Source organism: Siphateles boraxobius, unplaced genomic scaffold (genome assembly GCF_051911475.1).
Source record: "Siphateles boraxobius isolate OS27281-9 unplaced genomic scaffold, OSU_SipBor_1 12, whole genome shotgun sequence".
NCBI lineage: Eukaryota > Metazoa > Chordata > Actinopteri > Cypriniformes > Leuciscidae > Siphateles > Siphateles boraxobius.
The window spans coordinates 32,842,581-32,870,000 of NW_027508722.1; the positions used below are offsets into that span (position 1 = coordinate 32,842,581).

Genomic DNA, 27,420 nt, shown 5'->3' on the forward strand with positions numbered 1-27,420 from the left:
TACAGTTCAGGGTTATTATAGTGAACTAAAACCATTAAAAAATCCATACTTGAAATAGTTGACTAAACAACTTTCAAAACTTTCTTCAGCTTGTTGGAAAGGCAACATTTGTCATTTTCATTTAATTTAAAGGGTCTATAAGTAGAATTCAGAATTCGTTCTTCATTTAAAGTAAAAAAGTTTGATCTACCTTTGCAGTGATATACTGTTGAATGTAACAAACTTTATTCTTTAGGATAATCCCCTTGAGATGCATCATCTCGTTTTAAAGGGGTCCTAATACACAAAAGTTACACTAAACTAAACAATATACACAAGACAAGTCACCTAATTCAAAACAACAAACCACTACAACAATTACTTTTTTTTGCCTATGAATTTTTGCCTAATATTAATAAATATAATCATAGATATATCATATAAAGCAATTACAAGAAGTTCAAAAACAATGGAACAAACTATTTTTAAACATGTAAAATGAAGTCAAAGATTCTGCATTTAAGGGGTAAACTATTCCAATCTGCAGGAGCCTTAAAGGGGTGGTGTAATGCCCTTTCGACAAGATGTGAAATAAGTGTGATGTCCCCAGAGTGTGTGTGTGAAGTTTTAGCTCAAAACGCCCCACAGATATTTTTTTATAGCATGTTAAAATTGTCCCTTTTTGAGGGTGAGCAAAAACACACTGTTTTGTGTCTGTTCCTTTAAATGCAAATGAGCTGCTGCTCACGGCGCAGAGGGCGGAGCTCAAGAGCTCGTGTCCTTTTACCTCACACACACATGCACTGAAAATTTCAAACACTTTTAGCCTTTTATCTTCAAACCAGAGCCAGACAGAGATGGACAGACTCGAGAAGAAGTGACCTCATGTAGAAGCAACAGGAAATTTCTGAATGGTTAGTTGGTGAATTTATGCATCTTATGTGTAGTTATCTTCTAGTCATAGTCTTCTTAGCATATTCGGTCTTGATAATCAATAAATCGCGTTCCCGCAGGGCGGGGTTTATGTAAATTCTAGGGTTTGTGATGTCACTAACCGGGAGAAACCTCAGCCGTTTGCTGTAGTCCTTAAAAACGGTTTCTTTAAAAACAAATCTCTCCCTTTGCTCTGAACTTTGAGCGTCTAACTTTGCAGATGTTGTTTATGCTCAAACAGCAACATTACACACTAACTAAAGTTAGAAAAGTGAAATCACAATCACCCCTTCCTCTGGGGTCCTCCATTTCAGTCACACTCATGACCTTCGGGTCCAAATGGGCCGGAAGGGTGGGATTCATATTTATTAAAAGAAAATCTAAAAAATTTTTTTTACTTGTTTTTTATAATATTTTTTCTTTTCTTTTTTTGGTGTTTTGAGAATTTTATGATTTATAATTAATATTTATGCAATAAATATGAACCATTTCCCCCCAGTTTTCCCCCCATTGAATATAATAGAAAATAATTTTTTTTAAAAAATAATTTTTTTAATTTTTTTTAAAGCTGTATTTCATTTTAGAGTCAAGCCTAGACCTCATGAAAGCAATTTTTGAAATGAGATGGATGCCATCTGGTGGACAAACTGAGCATTTTAAAAATGCAAAACCCATAGGTAATCTGAATTTATTAGTTTGTTTATGTATAAAAGTGTGTGTGTGTGTGTGTGTGTGTGTGTGTGTGTGTGGATGTGTCTGTTTTGCACTCTTGATGTTTTATAGATTCACCCCTTCACTGTTGTGTGCTTTTTTTCTGGATCGTGGCTGATTTGTAGATTGTACGCACAAAAAAACTCGGTATTTTCACATTTTTGCCAATTTGCCATTCATTTCCTATCCGGGTCCATTTGGACCCGAAGGTCCTGAGTGTGACAATTTTTTTTACAACCACTTAGATTATTCAAATCCTGTCCCCAATTTTTTTGGATGTTCATAAACCAAGTACCAAAAAAGTGACCAAATTTCAGACCATTCCGATGAAGCTATGATTTAGAAAAAAAATAAAAAAATTAATGCGTCGGGTCCATTTGGGCCGAAGGACCCCAGACCTAAATGCTTGCTTCCCAGAAACTTTCTTAACTAAAGGGTTAAGAAAAAAATGAGAATGTCTTAAATGATATGATGAAGAATATAATATCAAATACTGTCTCAAATAATTAGGCTAATTAAAATGTACACATTTGAAAATAAATTGCATCCAGTGAAGATGCCTTCTAATATTGAGTGGAGACACGTTTGAGTAAGTCGTACACAATACAACGGTGCGTAAAAAATGAGAATCCAATTTTCCACAATTTATTATAAGCGGTCGTCAGAGGCAAGAGATTAGTGTTCGGTGCATTCTGATAAACTACATCTGCATAATCAAAGGGTAATGAAAGTTGTGTCTGTTAAATAACAGAAAAAACAACAAAAATGATAAAACAGCAGTTCAGAAATCATCTGATCACGTCGACAGATCATGCTATTAAAATTACACTATTATAAATCATATATGAAAAAAAATATGAAATAAAACTTAAAAACTTTATAGACAGAACTGACAAAAAAACAGATCATTTAAAAATATAAATTATAATATATTAATAAATGATTACAGTATTGTGATACTTTAACTCGTACAGTTCAGGGTTATTATAGTTACATTCCTCATTTAACTTTAAAATAACGAAAACGGACAAATTTATAAAAACTATATAGACATTTAAAAAAGAAAATACTAAAATGACAAAATATAAAAACGAATTCACAATATTCATAAACACTATTATATTAACGACACTAAATTAAAACATTTTATAAGCGGTTTATCTTCTGATGCCATTTAATAATTCTTTAAGTAATTTTGTAGAATAATGGATTGTGTAATATATTTATTCCATCTAGACACATTTCCAGCGTATCATTTACGCAGAGACGATTAATAGCGAGGAAAACATTTATTGTGCGTTCAGCAGTTGATGGTTTGAGCGTCATGTGATGTACAAAACATTAACACACACACACACACAGACAAGATGAAGAGTGTTAAAGATTCTTTATTTCAGCAACGTTCAATACAACGGACAGGACTGCAAAATGGCGCTTTTATTCAGTCAAGTTGCCTCACAATTGAATATATAATCTGCATAAAGAAAATCGGGTTTGTGTCAGCGGGAAAACATGTTTTTCCCAGCCGACCTCAAATTCAAGAAAATAAATGTGGAACGGGAACGTGTGTCACGTGACCATCCAGCGACAAAGTAGCAAAGACGACTGGTTTGTTTTTCTTTTATTAACGATGAATCTGCATTTCCCATTTTTCTCAACAGAATCTAAAAGAACATGTACATGACACTTAAAACATTCCATTAAACTCTTAATAAAACCACAGAGAAAAAGAGAAACACGTCCTTTTTATTTATTCATAGGTTGATTTTTTCATGTCTCTACACACACACACGTGCCTCCATCGAGACTGCTAGTGATGCTTCGACAAAATGGACGATTTCTTCTTCCCCGACCCACAGAAAAACCCACAGACGGCGGAAAAGAGGGAGAAACGAGCCATCGTTTCTGAGAGTGAGTGCGTGCGTGCGTGTGTGTGTGTGTGCGTGTGTGTGTGTGTGTGTGTGAGAGAAAGGCAAGGCCTGTTTGAATGATCCTGTACACAGACACGTTTATTTCCGCTGCCGTGGGGCTCTCTCGACGGTTATCGACATGAACGCACGCTCGCCCAGAACACACAGACTCTACAAGACGAACTTCCCGAGGAAGAAGCCGATGAAGATGGCGGCGATGACGACGAGCAGCGACGGGAGAGATCGGGAGCCCGGGTCTTTACTCAGCATCGATGAAGACTTCGAGACCGAGCTGTCGTACTGATTAGCCTTCCTCATCCTCAGACCTTCGTCCTGATGCAGAGCGACACACACAGGTGAACACACACAGGTAAATAACACTGGAATAATGATGTGTGATGATGGATACGCCATCTAGTGTTCACAGAACGCATTCACACATAACACTCCTGACACAGCGAGTCCAAACTCAGTGCATTTCTGCTGTTGTTTATCATTTTTAAAACATTTGTCATCTTATTCTCAGGGTTTTAATGTTTTAAATTGAAGAATTTAAGACAAATATCATAAGTGCAAAATAAATGATAATTTTCAAATATTAATTCATTCTACATTACAATTGACCGTTCACAAAGACCCGCCTCCTTTAGTTACTGTTGCTATGTCCGACAAGCCGATCATCTCTTCCTTCTAGTTCATTAAATAAACATGAATGAATATAATAATGAATGTTGTTTTTCACGTTCAAATCCTCCAATTTAATCTACTTACTCTCCTGAATGCTTTGGCGGATTCGGTGGATGGCGGATTATCATCGTCTGTTTGTTGGTAGAGTTTATTTTTGTTGCATTTATATATTTGTCTATTTTGTGTCTATGCTATATTGAGTTTTTGGTTTGTATATTATATGTTGTATATTTATGTTATTGGGCCCCCTCCTAAATGCTTTTAGTAGCTTCTTTGGGGTTCCCCATTTTTCACCAACTTACATATGACCATTGTTCCTTCTGAAAGTGTGTATAACTGATAACGTGTGAAAATAAAACCAACGAAAACATGATTGGTCCGATCGCCTGTCAATCAAACTCCCTGCGAAGGGTCAATTGTATTTTACAGCAGTAATTGCCCGTGTTTCTGTTTCAAAGGGTTAAATAATAATCATAATAATGTGGACTGAGAGCATCTACAGGGCCTTGGAAAACCCCGTGGGAACCCTGTGTGAGATGATGACGCCATCTAGTGTTCACAGAACACACTCCAACACAGTGAGCTAAACATCCGAAGATAACCAGTCCGAACTCAAACTCATGCATTTCTGCTGTTGTTTATCATTTACTAAATGACTTATGCTTTAATCTTGAGGGTTTGAATGTTTTAAATCGAGGAATTTAAGACAAATATCATGTTATATTATAATTATCACGTTTATTTTACAGTACAATTGTGTTTTACAGCAGTAATTGGCTATATTTCTGTCTTAAAGAGTTAAGTAATAATCATAATTATTATTATTCATAAAATTTGATTAGGTTCATAAAATGCCGGTGTGAAAGTTGTGGACAGACACTTTTACAACTAAAAAAAGGTTTAATATTAATAACAATATATTATATATATATATATATATTTCAATATTAACCATGAATGTGTTTATTAATCTGAAAATATAATTCTTAGGAAGTAAATATTTTAGATGTAATAAGTTGTTCGGCTGACATTCACATTTGGGAATCCGTAATTTAGGTAATGATAGTACTGTATTATTGGCTCATATTAACGCAGCAGAACCTGTTGGTGTGTGTGTGTGTGTACCTTGAGTTGGCGGTTCTCCTCATGCAGTTTTCCCACTTCTGTCTGCAGTCTCTTGCACTCCTCCATGACCTTCCTCATCTCCGCATCATCCATGCTCCTGGCTCCTGACGGGCCCTCGGCCCTCGGCGCGCTCACACCCGACGCAGCTTTGGAGGATTCCAGCTCACTCTGAGCACAACACACACAGGGTTCACACACACACACACACACACACACACACACACACCGTCAAATCAAACTCCAGGACTTTCAAGCACTACTTCTTTTGGTTTTCAAGGACTACAATCAGAGCTCTCACTTATCAAACAATAGCTATAATATCTTTCAAATGATAAAAATAGATAAATAAACTAATAAAACAAAATGGTATGAATAAAGTGCAGGAGATGCAGTGACTGCGGTAACTTTCACCATTGAAAGGAAACTGACAAAGATATCGCTTTCCTTATTAAATCTGATTTTTTATCCCATGAATAAATGATTGAGCTGAAGAATAAAAGCTGTATCAGATCCAGAGTGTTTTATTTAGTGCCATGTCAGCAATCAAGGCTATTTTCATGGCAAAATTTCAATTACCAAAATACAAACATCATATCAATACAATAAAAACCAAACAAACAAGATTATACAAGATTTTTGAAATTAACATATGATAATAAAAATCCAAAACCTTTTCAGGCATAATCTTACTAAATAAGTCCTTAAGTGAGATAACTTCTTAAAAAAGCATTCTACTTGTATTAAGTCCAGGACCATCTAATAATATGTTTTAAAAGCTGTATCATATACTTGGATATTTATATGAGCAATATCACACTCATAGCCATGCGAAATACCCATATATATATATATCTGACGAGCTGCAGTGTTAATTATGCATGAAAACATTGTTCCACTGATTAAATTAAACACTAATTTCACATATATTGTCTTTCAATAATTCAAGCACTTTTCGAGTACCTTTTCATAAATATGGCTGTTTTCAAGTGCTTACCTTTCAAAAGTCAAATTCAACACTGAACTCTATATCAGATTTCAAGTGAATATGAATCTGTGAATGATGAAAAGCGCAGAAGTTATTAGTGATAAACTCACCATCTTCTCACTTTCTGAAGGCATGTCGAACACACAGCGCAGTTTAGAGTCCATCAGGTCGTCCGGTTTCGCATCTTTCCACTGGAAAACACAAAACACAACGTCTAATATCAGCCGTTTCACAGGAAATGATGTCACAGGCTCACACACACAAATATGAGCAGATAAAAACTGTTTCCAGGATTGAGAGGATGACTGATTTCTGGATCCACGTTTGGGAAGAACAATCAACACAGGTAACACTTTATTTAAAGATGACACAGTTACACATTATTACATGTACTTACTATATTAATTAGGGGTGGGAGAAATTTATTCACAAATGTCAAAAATTGATTTTCTAAAAAAGAAAAAAAAATTCTAATAACATAATATTGACGGACCATAAAAGGCGTAACTGAAGTGCAGTCTGTGCCGTGAGCAATAAAAGCTGACGTATGGAAAATAGCCATAATTTCATTGTGGCCTTTTTTTCTATTTTTGTATGAGAACTGCTTTCTTTGTTTAGTTTTATCATCAGTATGTTGTAAAAAGTTTATTTGACAGTGTCCTTGTTACATATTTTACATGTACTTACCGCAGTAATCAGTGGCGACTGCTGGTCTTTCAAATACGGGAAGCTCATTTTCGGCCTACATCATAAAAATTGTCCATTTATTTATAGCCTAGCTAGCCTAACCTAGCCTACTGTATGAATGAATGAACAAACGACCTAAAAAAAAGATATTAAACTCGGAGGAAATGTGGGAATTAGGTTAAACTGAAACAAGGAATGTGCTGTATTATTGTGTGAATGTATGATGAAAATTTCACCCAGCAAATACCAAGAAATAGGTTGCAGGAGTTTGTAAATATAAATTACAGAGTAATTATATATTTAAGTAATATCAAGAAACTACATGTACTTACTATAAGGTTTGGTTGAGGGTTAGTTGCATGTAATTATGCATAACTTACTGTTATTACTATGTTAAGTACATGTAACATGGACACTGTAAAATAAAGTGTTACCAAATAACATATAACCAGTTTATTGGTTGAAATGTTTTTTGAGTGTGAATATGAACCGGTCATAATGACGAGAGGAGGATCTCACCATCGCTTCCAGGTCCGTCGCTCCGGACGGAGCAAAAATCGCCTGCACCATAAACTTGTGTTTGCTCTTCTCGTTCGGGTCGTAATCAAACGGTTGCAGCATCACTGGAAGAGAAGAAGAGAATCCATGAGCGCTTGCACTGCGAGTGTGTGATACACACCATCTACGGTAATATCCTGAGGGATCTTTTAATGATGCAAGCATGTCCTTCACTCCAAAGAGCAAACACACACACTACATGATGATGTCATCTAGTAGGTTAGACTAGTGCGCTTGAGCATTTATAGCGCACACTTTCACTGCGTGATATACTCTATTAAAATGCATTTATAATGTCCTCAAAGTCAAGATAAGGAGAGAAAATAAATCTAAATTGGCATTTAATATAGTTAACCAATATCACACTAAGAGAGACGTTTAGCATGATTACAAATGCGGTGTTGATTTTATAGAACAGTTCAATACACAATATTAAAGAAGTTAATTATAGGGGTTATAATTATAACATTATAATGTTTTCCTGGTTGCGTTCGAGCGCCGGCAGGAACTCTGAAGTGACGTGAGACACGCGTGATGTTGAGACTTTTATTTTGACGGCGCTGAGAACGCCAGAGCTCGCATTCTCCGTGTTCATTAGTTTACGATCGGTCTCATACGTCATTAAATAGAACTGTTATATATAGAAAGTAGACAGTAATAAAGTTATTAGCGTTTGCCGTGTGTTTGATGTCGTGTTGCTGAGCAGAAACACATGATCATGTTTCTCTCGGTCTCTTAAGACACAATATCACCTGTTTTTGCTTTATTTCACCATTTAAAATAGTTCAAATAAAGACACGGGACTGTTTTGCGTCTCTGAGCGACACACACCGGTGTTTATTACTGAATGAACGAATCAGTTGAATGGATGATTCAATGACTCTCTCATTAACAGTGACTCGCTGCCGCCTACTGGCAGTTTAAATTTCACATGTAATGCATCTTACATTTGAATCATTTCTAATATCAATATTCTAAGTTTTATACGTTTAAATCATTATTTCTGCATGTGTAATAAACATTCATGTCCCTCTGATCTGCATGAAACAGTGTGTGTAAAAGAAATCCACTTCAGATGCAGCTTCTGTTTCCTCTGCAGCGCAACGATCAGTTTAGCTGATACTGATTTCATTTGATTGGCAACAGCCCTATTGTGTCTTATTATTCTAATTTAAGTCGATTAAATATAAGAATTGGACACAAAAGATGATGCATACATTTAATTCGGTTTTAAAAATCGCTTTATAAAAGGTAAAAATCATGTTAAACTTGTTGGAAAAGATGATGTGTGTCACTGCAGTGAACCGACCAACACACAGAATATAAAAATTCTTTAGCAGTCTCTGTTCACAGTCCTAAACACACTCAGCAAAATATCATCTAATTACAGATGTTACAGAGATGTGTAATTTTGTGTCAGTATCCGGAGCGCGTGTGTGACCTCTGACCTGAGATGGTGACCGTGGCCCCGGGGTCGATGAGGCCACTGTTGGGTCGCACACAGTAACGGCGAGGCGCTGTCGTCTTGACTTTGAAACATACTCTTCTGTCGGACGGGTTCCTCAGCTTCAGGTTAGTGGTCACCACATCTGTGAAGGGTCCTGCGCACACACACACACACACACACACATCTGCAATCAGGAATGTCAGTTTAAGACTTTTCCCTGTAAATTAGGCAATAAGAAGACTTGCTCTTTAAGGTTAGAACTATTATGCATATAGTAAGTTAATTCATTGTTATCAGGTTTTTACTGTAGCATTTCTACGGTTAAAATCACAATACTTTTTACAGTTTTCTGGGACGATAATAATGAGTATATTTGTGAATATTAATGGTGAATCCCATGTAATGAAGCTTGGTCTGTAAGGCTCACATGTCGTCAGACGGGTTTGTTTAAGTCATTCATAAATAATGCAAAAACCCTTTCCTATCCTTACGGCACAAACACTGTCCTGAAGAACCAAACATTTTCCATCATGATGACTCAATGCATAAAGAGGGATTCATACAGTCTATTAAACTGAATCAAACACTTGAATTTAATGAGCTATTAATGCAGTATTGATCATGCAGTATGACCCTTCAAACACTATATTATTTCCAACTATCATATTTACACTGTGAAGCACTTCTATTAGGCGTAATATAATGCATTTTCACAGTGATTTTAATTGTGTACTTTTTTACTAATGGCTAAGAGCAGGTATAACGTTAAGTCTGGCTTTTATACAGCATTACATCTTTACACAGAATTGTTTGCCTCAAATCAGTCTAACAACACGTTTAACCTTAAATCAGCCTCAGACAGTGCAGTATTGATCACATTGGACTAAACTGATCATCAAAACTGCCTTCAAACCGCGTTTGAGCTGATCGAGCAGCAATAATGACAGATCAGATTCATTCAAGATCTGAATCTTTAATCTGTTGTTAGCACTGAGGCTAACTGTGACAGCTCACTGAACACACTAACGAGTGAACGAGCCTTTTAAAGATCAAAACACGTCTTATAAAGAGAGCGGATGTTAAAACAAAAATCACTTATATGCGTTTTCCCCCAGAGGCCTGCAGATCCCCGGGCGTCGCGTTAAATTTCAGGCGAGGGAGTGATGCAGGCATGCGGGCGCGCGCGAACAGGCCTCCGCGAGCCGGTTCGGTTACAACAGCCGGTTATTCGTGATTAAACCGTTTTACCTCTGAAACGGAGGTCGCTCGACGGGTCGAGGATCAGAATCTGCTCCAGTTTGGACATGACAACCGTTAAACGGGACACACACACTCGCGTGCTGCTCAAGAGCCCCGGCCACGACGCGCGCGCACTCACGATCACACACACACATACACACACCCGCGCGAGGCTCGAGCACTGTAGAGGCAGGCCGGCTGCGCGCACGGCGGGACACGTCACTCAGTTGAACAGAGGGGTAACTGTTGTAGTTTTATATATATACATATATATATATATATATCCTAACAGCTGTTATCATATTTCCACATATGTCTATTAAATTAAAAGACAAAGACGCGGGAATAATTCGGTTAATCTGAATCACTTCAGCAGCTGTGGTCAAAGTGCGCATGCGCTGTGACTGATGACCCTTGGGGTTACACGTCATCTACAACATAAAAGCACACAGAAAAAAAAACTGGTCGAACTGACTATTAAAGTGGGTGTGTATCCGCGCGCGTGCGTGTGTGTGCGTATCCTTCTGCCACGCCGCATATTTAAAAAAATAAAATAATATAATATACCATGTACAACAAATAATCGTCTCACTTTTAGACGCCAATAAATAAATAAATAAATATATATAAAATACAATAAAATTATTCTTTAACCAAAATGATGTCATTCCAAGGCTTCCCAATAAGTTTATATTATATTCATGTATTTTAATCGTATTACTTCCTGTATATTACATATATTACTGTAGTTCTGATTCTGAATGTACTTTGTTCTTACTGTCGTACTTTATTGAAATTCAATAAAATAAAAACATATATAGTAAAAATAATTAAACGGCTTAAAATTATGTAACATATAAATAAACAAATAAGTAAATAAATAAATACGAATGACTATCGAGCGAGTTCTGGTATTCGTCACTGCGCATGCGTACAATAGTATCCGTGCGTGCGCGTTCTAGAGGTTGCCCTCGGCGCGTGCGTGATAAAGGATCAATGCGCGGGCCCGGCGGCATTGCTCGAGTGGAGTTCAGAGGCCCGTTTTTTATGTGTTTTTGTGTAGTTTTGTGTAATTTTGTGTAGTTTGTGTTGCGGCGCTTGTTTGCCATCAGCACAGAAGTGGGTTAAATGTAGAAGCGGCGCACGATGGCGGGTGTGTAGAGCTGAACACACACACACACACACACTTCTGACTAAACAATCTCACTCACACACATTCACTGATCGTGTTGTGTGTTTCAGATCTCTCTCTGCTGCAAGACTCTCAGGAGGACACGGACGGATGTGAGTTTCATCTCTCTGTCTGTGTGTTTTTTGTTTGTTTGTGTGAATAGCGTTAGCATGTTGTCAACTTTACGTTTTAACGTGATTCATAAACAGCAGATCACGTGACCCGCACAAACCGGCTGTTATCACACTGTGTGTGAGATATTGTGGTAATTCGAGATGTGTGCATGTATATACACGAAACATAATAACACCTGACGTAAACAGACCTTCAAAGAACGTCATGTCCGTAATCGTGGTAATACCATGGTAGAAACATGTTGCTTTTGATGCCCATGCGCTAGACAGCAGTGTTTGGGTTAATAGAAGATAATAGAACTTCATCATAAATATGAGACAGATTTCTGCTAATAGAAGACAGTGGCATTATTCAGCTTAAGTCAAATATCTGATTATGTGTTATAAGTATTATTTGAACCCTGTCATTTATATACATCATTTAATTAGACTCGTCGTCATCAAATTGTTATAAATTGAAGAAATACGTCCCAGGTTTTCCTAATCTTCAATATTTCCACATCAATAAATCCAATATTATCCGCATTCAATCACACAAAGCAATATGTACTATATAGCAAATATAAACGGGTGATTGTTTTATATCTTCACAAAATGTCGCCCAGCTCTAATCTGAGCATTGAGATATTATTAACATCATGATTTTCTGAAACAATTTGAATTATGAAAAACGCTATACAAAAAACATTTGATTGCGAAGTTTAGGGTCCGTAGGATCTTGCGCTCGAGACGCTGATGAAGCTGGAATCGCAGAGGATTGTGGGATGTGTGTGTGTGTGTGTGTGTGTGTGTGTCTCATGCTGTCTCTGCATGTGTCCAGTCGGTGTGTGTGTGTGTGTGTGTGTGTGTGTCTCATGCTGTCTCTGCATGTGTCTAGTCGGTGTGGACTGTGTGTGTGTGTGTGTCTCTCATGCTGTCTCTGCATGTGTCTAGTCGGTGTGGACTGTGTGTGTGTGTGTGTGTGTGTGTGTGTGTGTGTGTGTCTCTCATGCTGTCTCTGCATGTGTCCAGTCGGTGTGTGTGTGTGTGTGTGTGTGTCTCATGCTGTCTCTGCATGTGTCTAGTCGGTGTGGACTGTGTGTGTGTGTGTGTGTTTGTCTCACGCTGTCTCTGCATGTGTCTAGTCGGTGTGTGTGTGTGTGTGTCTCACGCTGTCTCTGCATGTGTCCAGTCGGTGTGGACTGTGTGTGTGTGTGTGTGTCTCAAGCTGTCTCTGCATGTGTCTAGTCGGTGTGTGTGTGTGTGTGTGTGTCTCATGCTGTCTCTGCATGTGTTCAGTCGGTGTGTGTGTGTGTGTGTGTCTCAAGCTGTCTCTGCATGTGTCCAGTCGGTGTGTGTGTGTTTGTGTGTGTGTGTGTGTGTGTGTGTCTCACGCTGTCTCTGCATGTGTCTAGTCGGTGTGGACTGTGTGTGTGTGTGTGTCTCACGCTGTCTCTGCATGTGTCCAGTCGGTGTGTGTGTGTGTGTCTCACGCTGTCTCTGCATGTGTCCAGTCGGTGTGTGTGTGTGTGTCTCATGCTGTCTCTGCATGTGTCCAGTCGGTGTGTGTGTGTGTGTCTCACGCTGTCTCTGCATGTGTCCAGTCGGTGTGTGTGTGTGTGTCTCACGCTGTCTCTGCATGTGTCCAGTCGGTGTGTGTGTGTGTGTGTGTCTCACGCTGTCTCTGCATGTGTCTAGTCGGTGTGGACTGTGTGTGTGTGTGTGTGTCTCACGCTGTCTCTGCATGTGTCCAGTCGGTGTGGACTGTGTGTGTGTGTGTGTGTGTCTCACGCTGTCTCTGCATGTGTCTAGTCGGTGTGTGTGTGTGTGTGTGTGTGTGTTTGTCTCACGCTGTCTCTGCATGTGTCTAGTCGGTGTGGACTGTGTGTGTGTGTGTGTTTGTCTCACGCTGTCTCTGCATGTGTCTAGTCGGTGTGTGTGTGTGTGTGTGTGTGTTTGTCTCACGCTGTCTCTGCATGTGTCTAGTCGGTGTGTGTGTGTGTGTGTCTCACGCTGTCTCTGCAAGTGTCCAGTCGGTGTGGACTGTGTGTGTGTGTGTGTGTCTCAAGCTGTCTCTGCATGTGTCTAGTCGGTGTGTGTGTGTGTGTGTCTCATGCTGTCTCTGCATGTGTTCAGTCGGTGTGTGTGTGTGTGTGTGTCTCAAGCTGTCTCTGCATGTGTCCAGTCGGTGTGTGTGTGTTTGTGTGTGTGTGTGTGTGTCTCACGCTGTCTCTGCATGTGTCTAGTCGGTGTGGACTGTGTGTGTGTGTGTGTGTGTGTCTCACGCTGTCTCTGCATGTGTCCAGTCGGTGTGTGTGTGTCTCATGCTGTCTCTGCATGTGTCCAGTCGGTGTGTGTGTGTGTGTGTGTCTCATGCTGTCTCTGCATGTGTCCAGTCGGTGTGTGTGTGTGTGTCTCACGCTGTCTCTGCATGTGTCCAGTCGGTGTGTGTGTGTGTGTGTGTGTCTCATGCTGTCTCTGCATGTGTCCAGTCGGTGTGTGTGTGTGTGTCTCACGCTGTCTCTGCATGTGTCCAGTCGGTGTGTGTGTGTGTGTCTCACGCTGTCTCTGCATGTGTCCAGTCGGTGTGTGTGTGTGTGTGTCTCACGCTGTCTCTGCATGTGTCTAGTCGGTGTGGACTGTGTGTGTGTGTGTGTGTGTGTCTCACGCTGTCTCTGCATGTGTCCAGTCGGTGTGGACTGTGTGTGTGTGTGTGTGTGTCTCACGCTGTCTCTGCATGTGTCCAGTCAGTGTGTGTGTGTGTCTCACGCTGTCTCTGCATGTGTCCAGTCAGTGTGTGTGTGTGTCTCACGCTGTCTCTGCATGTGTCCAGTCGGTGTGTGTGTGTGTGTGTGTGTGTCTCACGCTGTCTCTGCATGTGTCCAGTCGGTGTGGACTGTGTGTGTGTGTGTGTGTGTCTCACGCTGTCTCTGCATGTGTCCAGTCGGTGTGTGTGTGTGTCTCACGCTGTCTCTGCATGTGTCCAGTCAGTGTGTGTGTGTGTCTCACGCTGTCTCTGCATGTGTCCAGTCGGTGTGTGTGTGTGTGTGTGTGTGTCTCACGCTGTCTCTGCATGTGTCCAGTCGGTGTGGACTGTGTGTGTGTGTGTGTGTGTCTCACGCTGTCTCTGCATGTGTCCAGTCGGTGTGTGTGTGTGTCTCACGCTGTCTCTGCATGTGTCCAGTCGGTGTGTGTGTGTGTGTGTGTGTGTGTGTGTGTCTCACGCTGTCTCTGCATGTGTCTAGTCGGTGTGTGTGTGTGTGTGTGTGTGTGTGTGTGTGTCTCACGCTGTCTCTGCATGTGTCCAGTCGGTGTGTGTGTGTGTGTGTGTGTCTCACGCTGTCTCTGCATGTGTCCAGTCGGTGTGTGTGTGTGTGTGTCTCACGCTGTCTCTGCATGTGTCCAGTTGGTGTGGATGGATACAGCTCAGAGTCTGACGCCATTATTATCCCTTCAGTGCTGGACTTCGTGTCTCAGGATGAGATGTTGACTCCTATGGGCCGACTCGACAAGTACATCAGCAGCGAGAACGTCTTCAACAGGTAAACACTCGTTCAGACTAATTATACGTCGATATTCTCGGATTTTGATAATTAGACGATATTTTGCTGAGTGTGTTTATTATGTTTAGGACTGCCGTGAACTGAGACTCCTAAAGTTTTTGATATTCTTCATATTCTGTGTGTTTGTCAGTTCAACAACTGTACTTTTCCAACAAGTTTAAAGTGATTTGTACCTTTTGTGGGCCTTTTTACCTTTTTATAAGGGCAATTATTTTCTTACCTAATTAAATATAGCCTGTGCATCATTTATTATTACTTTTAATACCAGTCAAATAAAGCTTAAAATGTTGATATATTAAATTATTTTGTTATTAAATGTGAAACTAAAACCACCGGTATGTGGCAGCGAGTCACTGTTAATGAGTGAGTCATTGAATCATTCATTCAACTGATTGGTTCATTCAGTAATAAATTGAGTTGAGTCATTAATTCAACCGATTCATTCAAACGGCTGATTCATTCAGGAACGAAGCATTTTTATTATTATTATTTATTTTTATTATTTAACATTACAAAGCATTAAAGCAATACAGATAAACATGGAAACAGCAAAACAAAGAAAACAAAAAGATACACGGACACAAATAAGTTGGCAGGGTCACAAAAAACAAGAACAATGCATTTATACCTTAAGAGGACAAAAAGGATGAATATAGAGATACAGTTTTCATTGCTTTAGGACTAACAGAGATTAGGATAGTTTCCATGTGCTTTTCTAGATCATCTTTGAATAGAGAAAAGAGGGTTTTAGAGCCGGTAAAGTTTTGTTTATGTAAGTGAAATTTAGCTAGTAGGAAACATAAAATTAATTATGTAATATCGTCGTTTTTTGAGTTGTCAAACAATCCAAAGAAAACATCTTTAAATCTGAAAGTAAAGTCACTTACAAAATAAGATTTTGACTGTCTTAATGAGTGAGTCATTGAATCACTCATCCAACTGATTCTTTCAGATACTAATCATTTGACTGTCTTAATGAGTGAGTCATTGAATCACTCATCCAACTGATTCTTTCAGATACTAATCATTTGACTGTCTTAATGAGTGAGTCATTGAATCACGCATCCAACTGATTCTTTCAGATACTAATCATTTGACTTTCTTAATGAGTGAGTCATTGAATCATTCATTCAACTGATTCTTTCAGATACTAATCATTTGACTTTCTTAATGAGTGAGTCATTGAATCACTCATCCAACTGATTCTTTCAGATACTAATCATTTTACTTTCTTAATGAGTGAGTCATTGAATCATTCATTCAACTGATTCTTTCAGATACTAATCATTTGACTGTCTTAATGAGTGAGTCATTGAATCATCCATTCAACTGATTCGTTCATTCAGTAATAAACACCGCCGTGTGTCGCTCAGAGACGCAAAACAGTCTTTTTTTGAACTATTTTCATTGGTGAAATAAAGCAAAAACAGGTGATATTGTGTCTAAACTGTAAGACATTTAATATTAACTTCTTGTTTATTGACAAATACTCATATAGTGGCATTTTTACTGCGTTTTAATAGAGTAAAACATGCTGTGAGTCTAACCTAAACCTCTCTAGATGTGTTTTTACATACTATAATCTCAGATCACACATCGTTAAAACAACATTCATGAAATGTATATTGCACACCCCTACTAATAGTATTATTTCTACAGTATGCAAATGAGCTGCTACCCCTGTCAAAGCGTGTTTAAGATGCTGTGAGATGTATGAAATCCTAGTGCAAGAAGCTTTTCTAGTGATCTCAGATCTACTTGTTTTTACTGGGTCATTACACGGTCAAATGATTAATCATTATTTCTGTGGTTGTGACGTTGATCTGGTGTGTTTCAGGCAGATGGTGGCCCGCAGTCTTCTAGACACACTCCGAGCCGTCAGCGAGGATGAGCGCGAGTGTGTGTCCGTGTTGGAGAGGATCGACAGACTCGCAGACGACTCCGGTACGCAGTTTACTCACTTTGGCCTCGTTTACACTGCAGGTCTTGATGCCCAATTCTGATGTATCCGAATTATTTGACCGTCCGTTTACACGTTCTTTCAATTGTGACCCATATCCGATTCATGTGTTTACAGTTGACATGCTATCTGAAACATCGCGCATGCCAAAAGGGGATTCTTGCACAGATGGATGAACGTGAAATTAGCTTGATGCTAGCTCTGCGATATATGCGAAGTTCGCCAAACATTAGCATGATTTTGAGGCGGAGGAAAAGGTCCGTCATTGCAGCTGCGCTTGTGCTTCAGTTATTGTGTGCGAGAGAGATCTCAGGACTGGTGGGAACATACAACACGATCTCACGAAAGTGCGTATCTAATAGTGCTGCACAATTAATCATATCGCAATCGCGATGTCAAGCCTATGCGATTATATGACGCAAAATGCTGCGATTTTATATGAAATAAACAAATAAGGGCTTTCAACACAATTAACGCAGCATCTGTTCATTTTTGTCATCTTTGGCTAGTTACATAATCCCGCTCTTATTCATGCAAATGCTTTTAAACCATTAATGCGCGACAAGACAAAAGAGAGCACGCCGCCTGTGAATGTCCTGACTGTGACTCACAGAAAGACGCGCGCTAGTATAATGCGTACGCACAGACCGCGCGCCAGAATACAGTTCCCTTTTTTTTGCGCTTGAATGAACAATAACACATAATTATACCTAAATGTCTTTTTGTGGAGTATCTGCATAACATAAGAGCAGTCTTATGATGAACGTGAAGAGTTGTGACTCGTGAGAGCGCGTGTGAGATCCGTCTCTGTCAGCAGCGGCTGCTCTTAAAGGGACAGTACACAGTAGCCAATAATTATCTCTGTCGTTAAAGTTAATCAAAGAACAAAGGGAACAGAGAAAACACTCCCTGCTTCTGACTAAAGAACTTTTGTAACTTTAATAAGATTAGTCTTTTATCTAGACATCAATGGCTTATAGATCATTACAGGTGACGTTATCAATCATTGTTGTTGTTGATAGTTTGAGTTGAGAAATGGTCTACACATTCAAGCATTATCACTAATCAGTGTGTGCATTCTCCTTGAGAACCAAGCAAGTTGACTCATGAAACCATTTGTTTATTATATCGCAATCGCAATATGACATTTTCCCCAAATCGTGCAGCCCTAGTATCTATACCACTAATTTTATTTCCCGCGCCATTTATACGCCAAAAATAGTTTTTGTGCGCATGATACGCACTATAAACCTCTTGGGTAGGATTAGGGGTGTGGAGTGCGTGTGTAATACACGCCATAAAGTGTGTATCAAAAACTATTTTTGACATAAATGGCACGAGAAATGAAATTTGTGCTATAGATTCGCACTTTCACGAGATCGTGGCGGCCTTAACGAGGAGCAGTGGGTCCGAAATTTTAGGATGAGCAAACCAACCTTTGATATTATTATTATAATTATCATTTCCTTTATTTAACCAGGAGAATCACATTGAGATATTACTATCTCTTCTTCCAGAGAGTTCTGGTCAAGACTGCAGCACATAAAGTTTCACACAAGAGAATCACAAAATGAACAATACAACATTTTACACATTCAAGAATTAAATGTATAGTAGCAAATCAAGAAAACCAATTGCAAGTGTCCTTTAAAACATTGTGCAAGAGACGTTTAAAAGTGCTCAGGGTTGAAAGTGCATCTAGATTAAGTGCATTTTGCAATTCCTTCAAAGTCCAGGGAGCATAAAAAGAAAAGCACCTTTACCAGATTCTGATAATACCCTTGGGACTTTTATAGACTTGGACTTTGGCTACTTGTTATAGACTTTTAGTTCTATATGTTGTCAAATAGAACCTAAATGAACCTATATGACACAATGCCTAATGCCTCAGAAAATCCGATCTGCCTGTTTACATGAGTCGATTTGGCACATATCTGATTTATTTTTATTCAAACGATTTGTTCAAATGACTGATTCACTCAAGAATGAGGCAGTTGTTCATGAATGGATCATTGAATCTATGACTCAACAGATTCGTTCAAAACGCTGAATCATTCAGTAATAAAAACAAGTGAAAACGTGTTCCTGTTATGGTTCTGAAGTGATCTTTGTTTAAAACTGTTTTCGCTGCTGAAATAGAACAAAAGCAGTCAATATTGCGTCTAAAATGTAAGTTGCTTAATATTAATTACTTAGTCGTATGAAATCAGCGTCACATTTTCAATTGTGATGGTATTCAACACTCTTGGTCGTGTGATGTCGCCTAACCTTATATGTTTTATATATATATAAAAACTCCACATTTTGAATTTGAGTTTCTGTGTGTGCGCTGCACTCGTTTGTTATCGATTTCTCCTCATGAGGCTGTGAGAGCCTCAACAGCACAACGTGAGAGCCTCAACAGCACAACCTTGTTACCGTCAGTACATTATATATTATATTATTTACTATCAATCGCCACTTACATTAAACGAATGCAGAATCATTCTCGCGTTTTGGTGATTCTCTAGTTATTTTTTGTTATTGACGTTTTAATCAGGCTACTTGTCCCGGACAAGCGATACTGTCCCTGTTATAGCGGTTTTAAATGAGTGCCGTTTGTTCCTCAGAGCCGACGGTTCGAGCGGAGCTCATGGAACAAATCCCGCACATCGCCATCTTCTGTCAGGAGAACCGGCCCTCCATTCCCTTCGCCTTCTCCAAGTTCCTCTTACCCATCGTGGTGCGGTACCTGGCCGACCAAAACAACCTGGTGAGTGAGTCTCTGCTGCTCGCGGCTCTTCAGGGCAGCTTGTCATGTGACGTGTGTTTCCTGCTTCATGTGACGTGTCCTGCGTCATGTGACTTGTCCTGCTTCATGTGATGTTTACATGTCATGTGACCTAATTCACGTGTTTCCTGGTCATGTGATGTGTTTCCTGGTGATGTGATTCCTGGTCATGTGACATGTTTCTTGGTCATGCAACGCGTTTCCTGGTCATGTGACGTGTTTCCACGCGATTCCTCATCATGTGACGTGTTTCCTGGTCATGTGACCTGTGTTTCTGGTCATGTGATGTGTTTCCTGGTCATTTGATGTGTTTCTTGGTCATGTGATGTGTTTCTTGGTCATGTGACCATGATATGTTTTCTGGTTCAGGTCCGAAAGACGAGTCAGGCGGCGCTGCTGGTTCTGCTTGAGCAGGAGCTCATCGAGCGAGGAGACGTGGAGAGTCTGGTGTGTCCCGTTCTGGTGGACCTCACCGCTCCTGACAGCAACGACGACGTCAAAACCGAAGCCATGGCGGTGAGAATCTGTGTGAAAATGGTCAAAAGCTAAACCTGCTGTTCTTACTCTACACGCCACTCTCCCACTTTACCAGATCCAGTGCTTTTATCATTTTGTCTGACCAAACCAGACAGTGGTAGGAAGATTTTAATAAGAAAAGTTTTTTTTCTTCATAATTATCGCACCTAATTAGCCGGTTAAATAGACAGCTCTAATATTTACACCTACACATGTACTTTCTGCATGTCTTGATTGACAGATGTCTCGTCCAATCAGCGGCCAGTGTTCCGTTCGCCACATATACCTACCTTTTCCGTTTTGTCTAACGCTTGTTTTCAGATTTATCCTTGTGCTTTCTGATTTGTTATTTTGTTTTTGGAAATGTTATTGTGTTTTCTAACTGGTTAATTTGTTTTTAGTCTCTCCATTAGGTTTATAAATGTGTTGTTTTCGGAATTGTGGTTTGTTTTGCACTTCTTGGCCACCGTAGTGCAATGAAAAGGTGCCTATAAATAAAAGGTATTATACGCAGTGGACAGCACTAGTGAGTGCTTGTTTGTGGTGTTTTCTCAGATTATCTGTAAAATGGCACCGATGGTGGGGAAGGACATCACAGAGCGACTCTTTCTGCCACGCTTCTGCGAGATGTGCTGCGACTGCAGGATGTTTCACGTACGCAAGGTGTGTGTGTGATTCTGATTGGCTCGTGTTCGGGAGTCGAGAGGACGATGCTCTTTCCTAATGGCTGGTGTGTGTGTGTGTGTGTGTTTGACAGGTGTGTGCGGCGAACTTCGGGGACATCTGCAGTGTTGTTGGAGGAGAGGCAACAGAGGAACTGCTGGTATGATACACACAATAGCAACTTTATTTACAGGTGAAACTCGAAAAATTAGAATATCGTGCAAAAGTTAGTAAAACCCCAAATTCAAAATCTCAGAAAATTAGAATTTTACATGAAATCAATTAAAAAAAAGGATTTTAAATACAGAAATGTCCGCCCTCTGAAAAGTATAATCATGCATATGTATATAGTTATATACACTAAATTTATTAGTTTCACCTTTTAATTGGATTTACTGAAATACATGAACTTCTGCACGATATTCTAATTTTTTGAGTTTCACCTGTATATAGCACAATTAAGGAGATACACTACAGGCAAAAACTGTTTTTTCATGCATCTGCCAATTTTGAGATTTGGGCTTTTTTTTTTTCTTCAGACTAGTGGACAGAAAACATCCAGAATACACTTTTAACTGTATCTTGTAGAGCACTTTATCTATTCGCATCTGTAGATCTCAGTTACAGTTTATATCTTTAAAGGCCGTTTGCTCAAAATGAGTTTTTCCTCCTACATTGAGCCTGAAATCTCCACTTCAGTGACACTTACACACACCAAACTTTACAGTTTTATTCTCATCTATATTATGAATGTTTTTTTTGTTTTTTTATGAATGTATATACAAGTCAAGTCACCTTCATTTATACAGCGCTTTAACAATATAGAGTTTCAAAGCAGCTTTACAGTGATAATAGGAGATTACAGTATTAGAAATTGTTTAGGTGTTACAGCAACTCTAGAATAAAGTTATTATCCAGATAAAGTTAGTTTTATAAGAGAAGGTGTTAGTATTAATGATCAAGTGTTGCTGGAAAAAGATGCCCAGTTTTGAACAGATTTTATTGAGGGTTTAAAAAAACGCTAAAAATCAGACTTTTTACATTTATGCATTTTGGCACATGCTTTTATCCAAAGCGTCTGACATTACATTTACATTCTTATCAGTTCTTGCTTTCCCTGGGAATCGAACCCATGACCTTGGCGTTACAAGCGCCAACGCTTTACTCTTTGAGTTTCCGAAAAGCCTTTATAAATGTAGATGTTATCAGCTTTGTGATGTGATTTGTGTTGCTGGTTTCCTGCGGTCTGATGCGTCTTCCTGTCGGTCCAGCTTCCACGGTTCTTCCAGCTCTGCTCGGATAACGTGTGGGGCGTGAGGAAGGCCTGTGCCGAGTGTTTCATGACCGTGTCCTCGGCCACGTCTCCAGAAGTGCGGCGCACCAAACTCTCCTCTCTGTTCATCAGTCTGATCAGCGACCCCTCGCGCTGGGTACGACACACACTTCACCAAATCTGTTCTGTGTTAAAGTTCACTTCAGAATTAAAATCTCCTGATGATTTACTCTCTCCGCACGTCATCTAAGATGTTCACATCTTTCTTTCTTCAGTCAAAAAAAAAATTAGGATTTTTCTCCATATAGAGACTTCAATGGAGTCCAACGGGTCGAAGGTCCAAATGTGAGTTTCAGTGCAGCTTCAAAGTCTCGACACGATCCAGCCGAGGAATAAGAGTCTGATCTAGACAAACCAGCGCACATTTATAACTAAATAAACATTTATATAGTTTTTAACCACAAATGCTGGTCTTGCACGAGCTGTGATGCGACACATTACGTAATCAGGTTGAAAGGTCAAGCTTGACGTAGGCGTAAGAACGACCCAGTGTTTACACAGAACGTGCAGAGGCTAAAATCTTGTCTGAAATTTTCGCATGTTAAAAAATAAATACAACCTCACGTTGTGTCAATCACGTTTACACAGTTCCTCCGAAACTTTCGTCCGTGATTAAAAAAAATTTGGATCTGGTTCGATTTTCTGTGTTTTTCGCATCCGTAGCGAGCAGTTTGAGAGGCGTTGTGACGGTTCAGAGCCACTGAAAAACACATATTGAAAATTTCATACTCTGTGTGCAAGGACCGTTAGTCAAACACACTTTACAAAAATAAATAAATGGCAAAACAACGATGTCGGACAATTTTGAAGTTTCAGGAAAAAAATTCGCCCTACACTACATTTATGAATCGGAACACGCGCAACCTTTCAACGTGATCACGTAATGCGTGAAGTCGTGGACGTGCAAGACGATCATTTGTGGTTTAAAGTCTATAAATGTGTATTTAGTTATAAATGTGCGCTGGTTTGTCTAGATCAGACTCTTATTCCTCGGCTGGATCGTGTCGAGACTTTGAAGCTGCACTGAAACTCACATTCGGACCTTCGACCCGTTGGACTCCATTGAAGTCTCTATATGGAGAAAATCCTGGAGTGTTTTCCTCAAACACCTTCATTTCTTTACGACTGAAGAAAGAAAGACGTGAACATATCGGATGACGTGCGGAGAGAGTAAATCATCAGGAGATTGATTCTGAAGTGAGCTCCTCCTGTAATGAGTGTGTGTTCGGTCTTCAGGTGCGTCAGGCAGCGTTTCAGTCGTTGGGTCAGTTCATCTCGACGTTCGCGAATCCCAGCGGTCACGCGGGTCAGTACTTCAGAGACGAGGCAAACTGGAGCGAAACACAAACACACAGGTGAGGCGCCCGACTGATGAAGAGCTGAGCGTGCCCTCATCACCTGCGTTCAGCACTTGGGTTGAGGTTTGGGTTGGGTGTGTTTTCTGTCTGGTTAGGTTTTTTTATTTTATTTTTTTTATTCAATTCAATTTCAGTTAAATTATTACTACCCCTATGTCTTTTTTCGGTTACACTTTATTTTAAGGTGTCATTGTTAGTGTAATTATGTGTTTAAGTACTGAGTAATAATGATTTACATGTACTCACTATAGGATTAGGGTTTGGTTGAGGGTTAGTTGCATGTAATTATGCATAATTTACTGTTATTACTATGGTAAGTACATGTAACATATGTAGCAAGGACACTGTAAAATAAAGTGTTACCCTTTTTTCTTTTCATGCGTATTTGTTAAGATGTGTTTTATTTGTTTGCATTTAAAAACAAAAAATTTAAACGCAACGAAGAGCTGAGAAACGAACCTTCGCGCGGGGCGCTATACCGGTTCATACTGATTTTTATTATTATATGATTTTTTTAATATTACGTAATGCGGTGTACGCCGCGTAAATAGCGTTGGGAACGCGACACTGTTTGAGTGGGTGTTTTCACTGTTCACTGGTGATGCTCAGATGTGTGTTTTACTGAGCGTTACGCTGAAGATGGAGAGGTTACACTATAATAGCTGTTAAATTATATTAGTGTTTCCCATACATTAGTTCACAATATCAACACTGCCCGCCACAAATAGATTTTCCAAAAGGCTTTGACATGGTTGAATAAACATGGGTTTCAAAGTCAGAACGCGACGCGGGTGTTTTTATATGAATGTATCTGAAGGGAACGCACTGTCTTTAGAAAAGTTTCGATGTTATTTCAACTGAATCTTTCTTTATCTTTCCTGATAAAGCAGCGTTTATGAACGAGATTTCTGCCGCTACACAGCGCCTCCTGCTGGACCTCTTTATAAACAGCACCATTTTGTGTGGCCTTGCAATCCTGTATTAATACTAATGTGGAATTTTTTACAATTTTCACTCATGACAGTAAAAAATAGGGCATTCTGAGTCAATCTATCGCTGTATTTCCTCTCTCAATCAGTAGAAAATGTGGTTAAAATCAAGTCATGCTTGAAAAATAAATAAAAATACCGTCATATTCCGTGAAACCGGTATAATTTAGAAAAATAATGGAACCTACTAACGAACCTTCGTTCACTTACGTCTCATTTGTGTCTCGTTCAGCACAAACGGAGAGACGCCTGCAGTTTCCCACAATCCCTCGGGATGTGAGGAGGAGGTCGAGTCTGTGAAGTGTCTCCATGAAGAGACCGAGGACCGGGATTCTCCCACATCAGCGCCGGATGATCCCGATCCTAATCCCGATCCACAAGACGAGCAGGAGATCTTCAACTCCTTCCAGTACTGGAGGACCCCGCTCCCAGAGATCAACCTGGATCTGCTGGAGAAAGAGGAGAAAGAGGAGGAGGAGAATCGGGCGTCCGCTCCGGCGCTGGGAAGAAAACAGCTGGAAGAGCTCATCGAAAACCTGGAGCCGCACATCGACGACCCCGATGTCAAAGGTGTGTTTGCCTTCTCCAAACACGAACACTTGTCGACTTGCATGATGTATTTCCTAGGGCTGGAACGGATCGGCACGCATGTGATTCACGGATTAACTGCTAAAGTTAACTATCGTAGAGTGAAAGTTTATGATTTGGACGTGTTTTTGTCTTTCCAATTTACACATTCAAACTATTTTAAATGCAGAAGAAAAGGGCGAAAATCGGGACTCACATGTTATCTGTGCGCACAGCCACACACACTCGACGCACGCACCAAGAGGGTGTGTGTGTGTGTGTGTGTGTGTGTGTGTGAGAGAGAATTGGTTCCACTTTTTGCCTTTTTGCCACGTAACTAACAGAAGACGCTGCTTCTAATTAAGGGATAAAAACAGTTGCAAATGTTGTACAAAATAGGCCTATACACACACACCATACTCACTCACACACACACAATCATACACACACACAATCATACACACACACCATACTCCCTCACACACACACAATCATACACACACACAATCATACACACACACACCATACTCACTCACACACACACCATACTCACTCACACACACACAATCATACACACACACACACACAATCACACACACACACAATCACACACACACACAATCATACACACACACACACACAATCACACACACACAATCATACACACACACACACATACACACACACCATACTCACTCACACACAATCATACACACTCACACACACATCATACTCACACACACACACACACACACCATACTCACACACACACACACACACCATACTCACACACACACACACACACCATACTCACACACACACACACACACCATACTCACACACACACCATACTCACACACACACCATACTCACACACACACCATACTCACACACACACCATACTCACACACACACACACCATACTCACTCACACACACACAATCATACACACACACACACACACACACAATCATACTCACACACACACACACACACACACACACACACACACACACACACACACAATCATACTCACACACACACACACACTCAATCATACACACACACAATCATACACAATTTTTGCACCAAGTATATGCATCTAATTAATTTAAATTACAGTGAATGTTTTCCTCGACATCTCATGATTTCAGGGCACGTGAGTTCCCGAACATAATGCATGATGGGATACGCTCAGCGTAGTGTGGGTTTAGTGTGCATTAAGGGCACGGCAGGAGTGTGTATTTGGACATGGCATCTGATTTGCAATGATTGAATCACAAGGTTGTGTTTCCCAGTTGTTGTGGTCTTTAGGAACAAGAGCCTTAAAGCGGCTGAACCGAGACCTTTGTGTCTGTGGAAGGAAACGAGTGCAGGAAGTGACTGAAACACTGAGCCGAAAAAACAGAAGGAGTGACGCACAATAACTGTGTTCAGAAGTAATGGTTGTTTTAAAGAGGAAGATCTTCATTTCTTCAGTGTGTAATGTTGCTGTTTGATCATGATAAAACTCCAGTTCTTCTCTATATCAGTGTCAGTGTTTCTGAACTCCTGAAACGAGTTTCTTCCGGGAACGAACACGTCACAATATTCCTCATTATAATAATTCATACGCAGAATAAAGGGGCGGGGCCTGGTTGAGTTAGTTAGTAGTGTGTTAAACTGGCTGTTATGGTAAGGGGCGGGACATTTCCCAAATACACTCGAAGCGCTCGACCAATCACAACACACTGCTCCAGCCGACCAATCAGAGCATAGTGCTTTTCAGGAGGCGGGGCTTCATAAAGACAGGAAGTAAACAGAGCGTTACTGACAGACTGGGAAGAGAGGAGCCGCAACAATGGAGAATATGAGGAAAATAATCAACATTCAAGCAGGAAAACCTGTTCTGTGCTGATGTGTGTGTTTCAGCACAAGTGGACGTCTTGACGGCGGCTCTGAGAGCAACGGCTCTGGATTCGGGACTAGAAAACGCTTTCCTGGAGCCTCGAGCGGCCCGATCCAATCCCTTCAGTTCCCAGAACCCCTCTGAGCTCCTGTCAGAAAACACACAGGTGAACACACACACACACACCTGACACACAACCCTGATCTCCTGTCAGAAAACACATGTGAAACACACACACACACACACACAGACCTGAGCTCCTGTCAGA

General features: G+C 40.0%; 2 protein-coding genes across 8 annotated transcripts in view; one reads left to right on the forward strand and one right to left on the reverse strand.

Annotated features, from left to right (window-relative positions):
* Positions 1-2,995: 2,995 nt before the first annotated feature.
* Positions 2,996-10,641, reverse strand: vapa (VAMP (vesicle-associated membrane protein)-associated protein A). Its single transcript, XM_077218636.1, has 6 exons — positions 10,271-10,641; positions 9,024-9,176; positions 7,537-7,640; positions 6,441-6,521; positions 5,346-5,513; positions 2,996-3,866 (listed from the first exon to the last, which is right to left on the reverse strand). Exons 1-6 carry the CDS (start codon positions 10,326-10,328, stop codon positions 3,705-3,707), a joined length of 726 nt encoding a protein of 241 aa, XP_077074751.1. The 5' UTR covers positions 10,329-10,641; the 3' UTR covers positions 2,996-3,704.
* Positions 10,642-11,181: 540 nt separating this feature from the next.
* Positions 11,182-27,420, forward strand: part of ppp4r1 (protein phosphatase 4, regulatory subunit 1) — a 30,738-nt gene continuing 14,499 nt past the window's right edge. Inside the window, exons 1-12 of one of the 7 annotated variants that reach the window (XM_077218966.1) lie at positions 11,182-11,414; positions 11,504-11,545; positions 14,952-15,087; positions 16,946-17,052; positions 19,678-19,820; positions 20,208-20,354; positions 20,910-21,017; positions 21,112-21,177; positions 22,289-22,447; positions 23,587-23,705; positions 24,930-25,267; positions 27,176-27,318. In XM_077218966.1, the coding sequence (XP_077075081.1) occupies positions 11,408-11,414; positions 11,504-11,545; positions 14,952-15,087; positions 16,946-17,052; positions 19,678-19,820; positions 20,208-20,354; positions 20,910-21,017; positions 21,112-21,177; positions 22,289-22,447; positions 23,587-23,705; positions 24,930-25,267; positions 27,176-27,318 (1,515 nt within the window). In that variant the 5' untranslated portion in view covers positions 11,182-11,407. The remainder of the gene's footprint in view (positions 11,415-11,503; positions 11,546-14,951; positions 15,088-16,945; positions 17,053-19,677; positions 19,821-20,207; positions 20,355-20,909; positions 21,018-21,111; positions 21,178-22,288; positions 22,448-23,586; positions 23,706-24,929; positions 25,268-27,175; positions 27,319-27,420) is intronic. The other 6 variants (XM_077218995.1, XM_077219002.1, XM_077219016.1 and 3 more) reach the window with 6 other exon arrangements.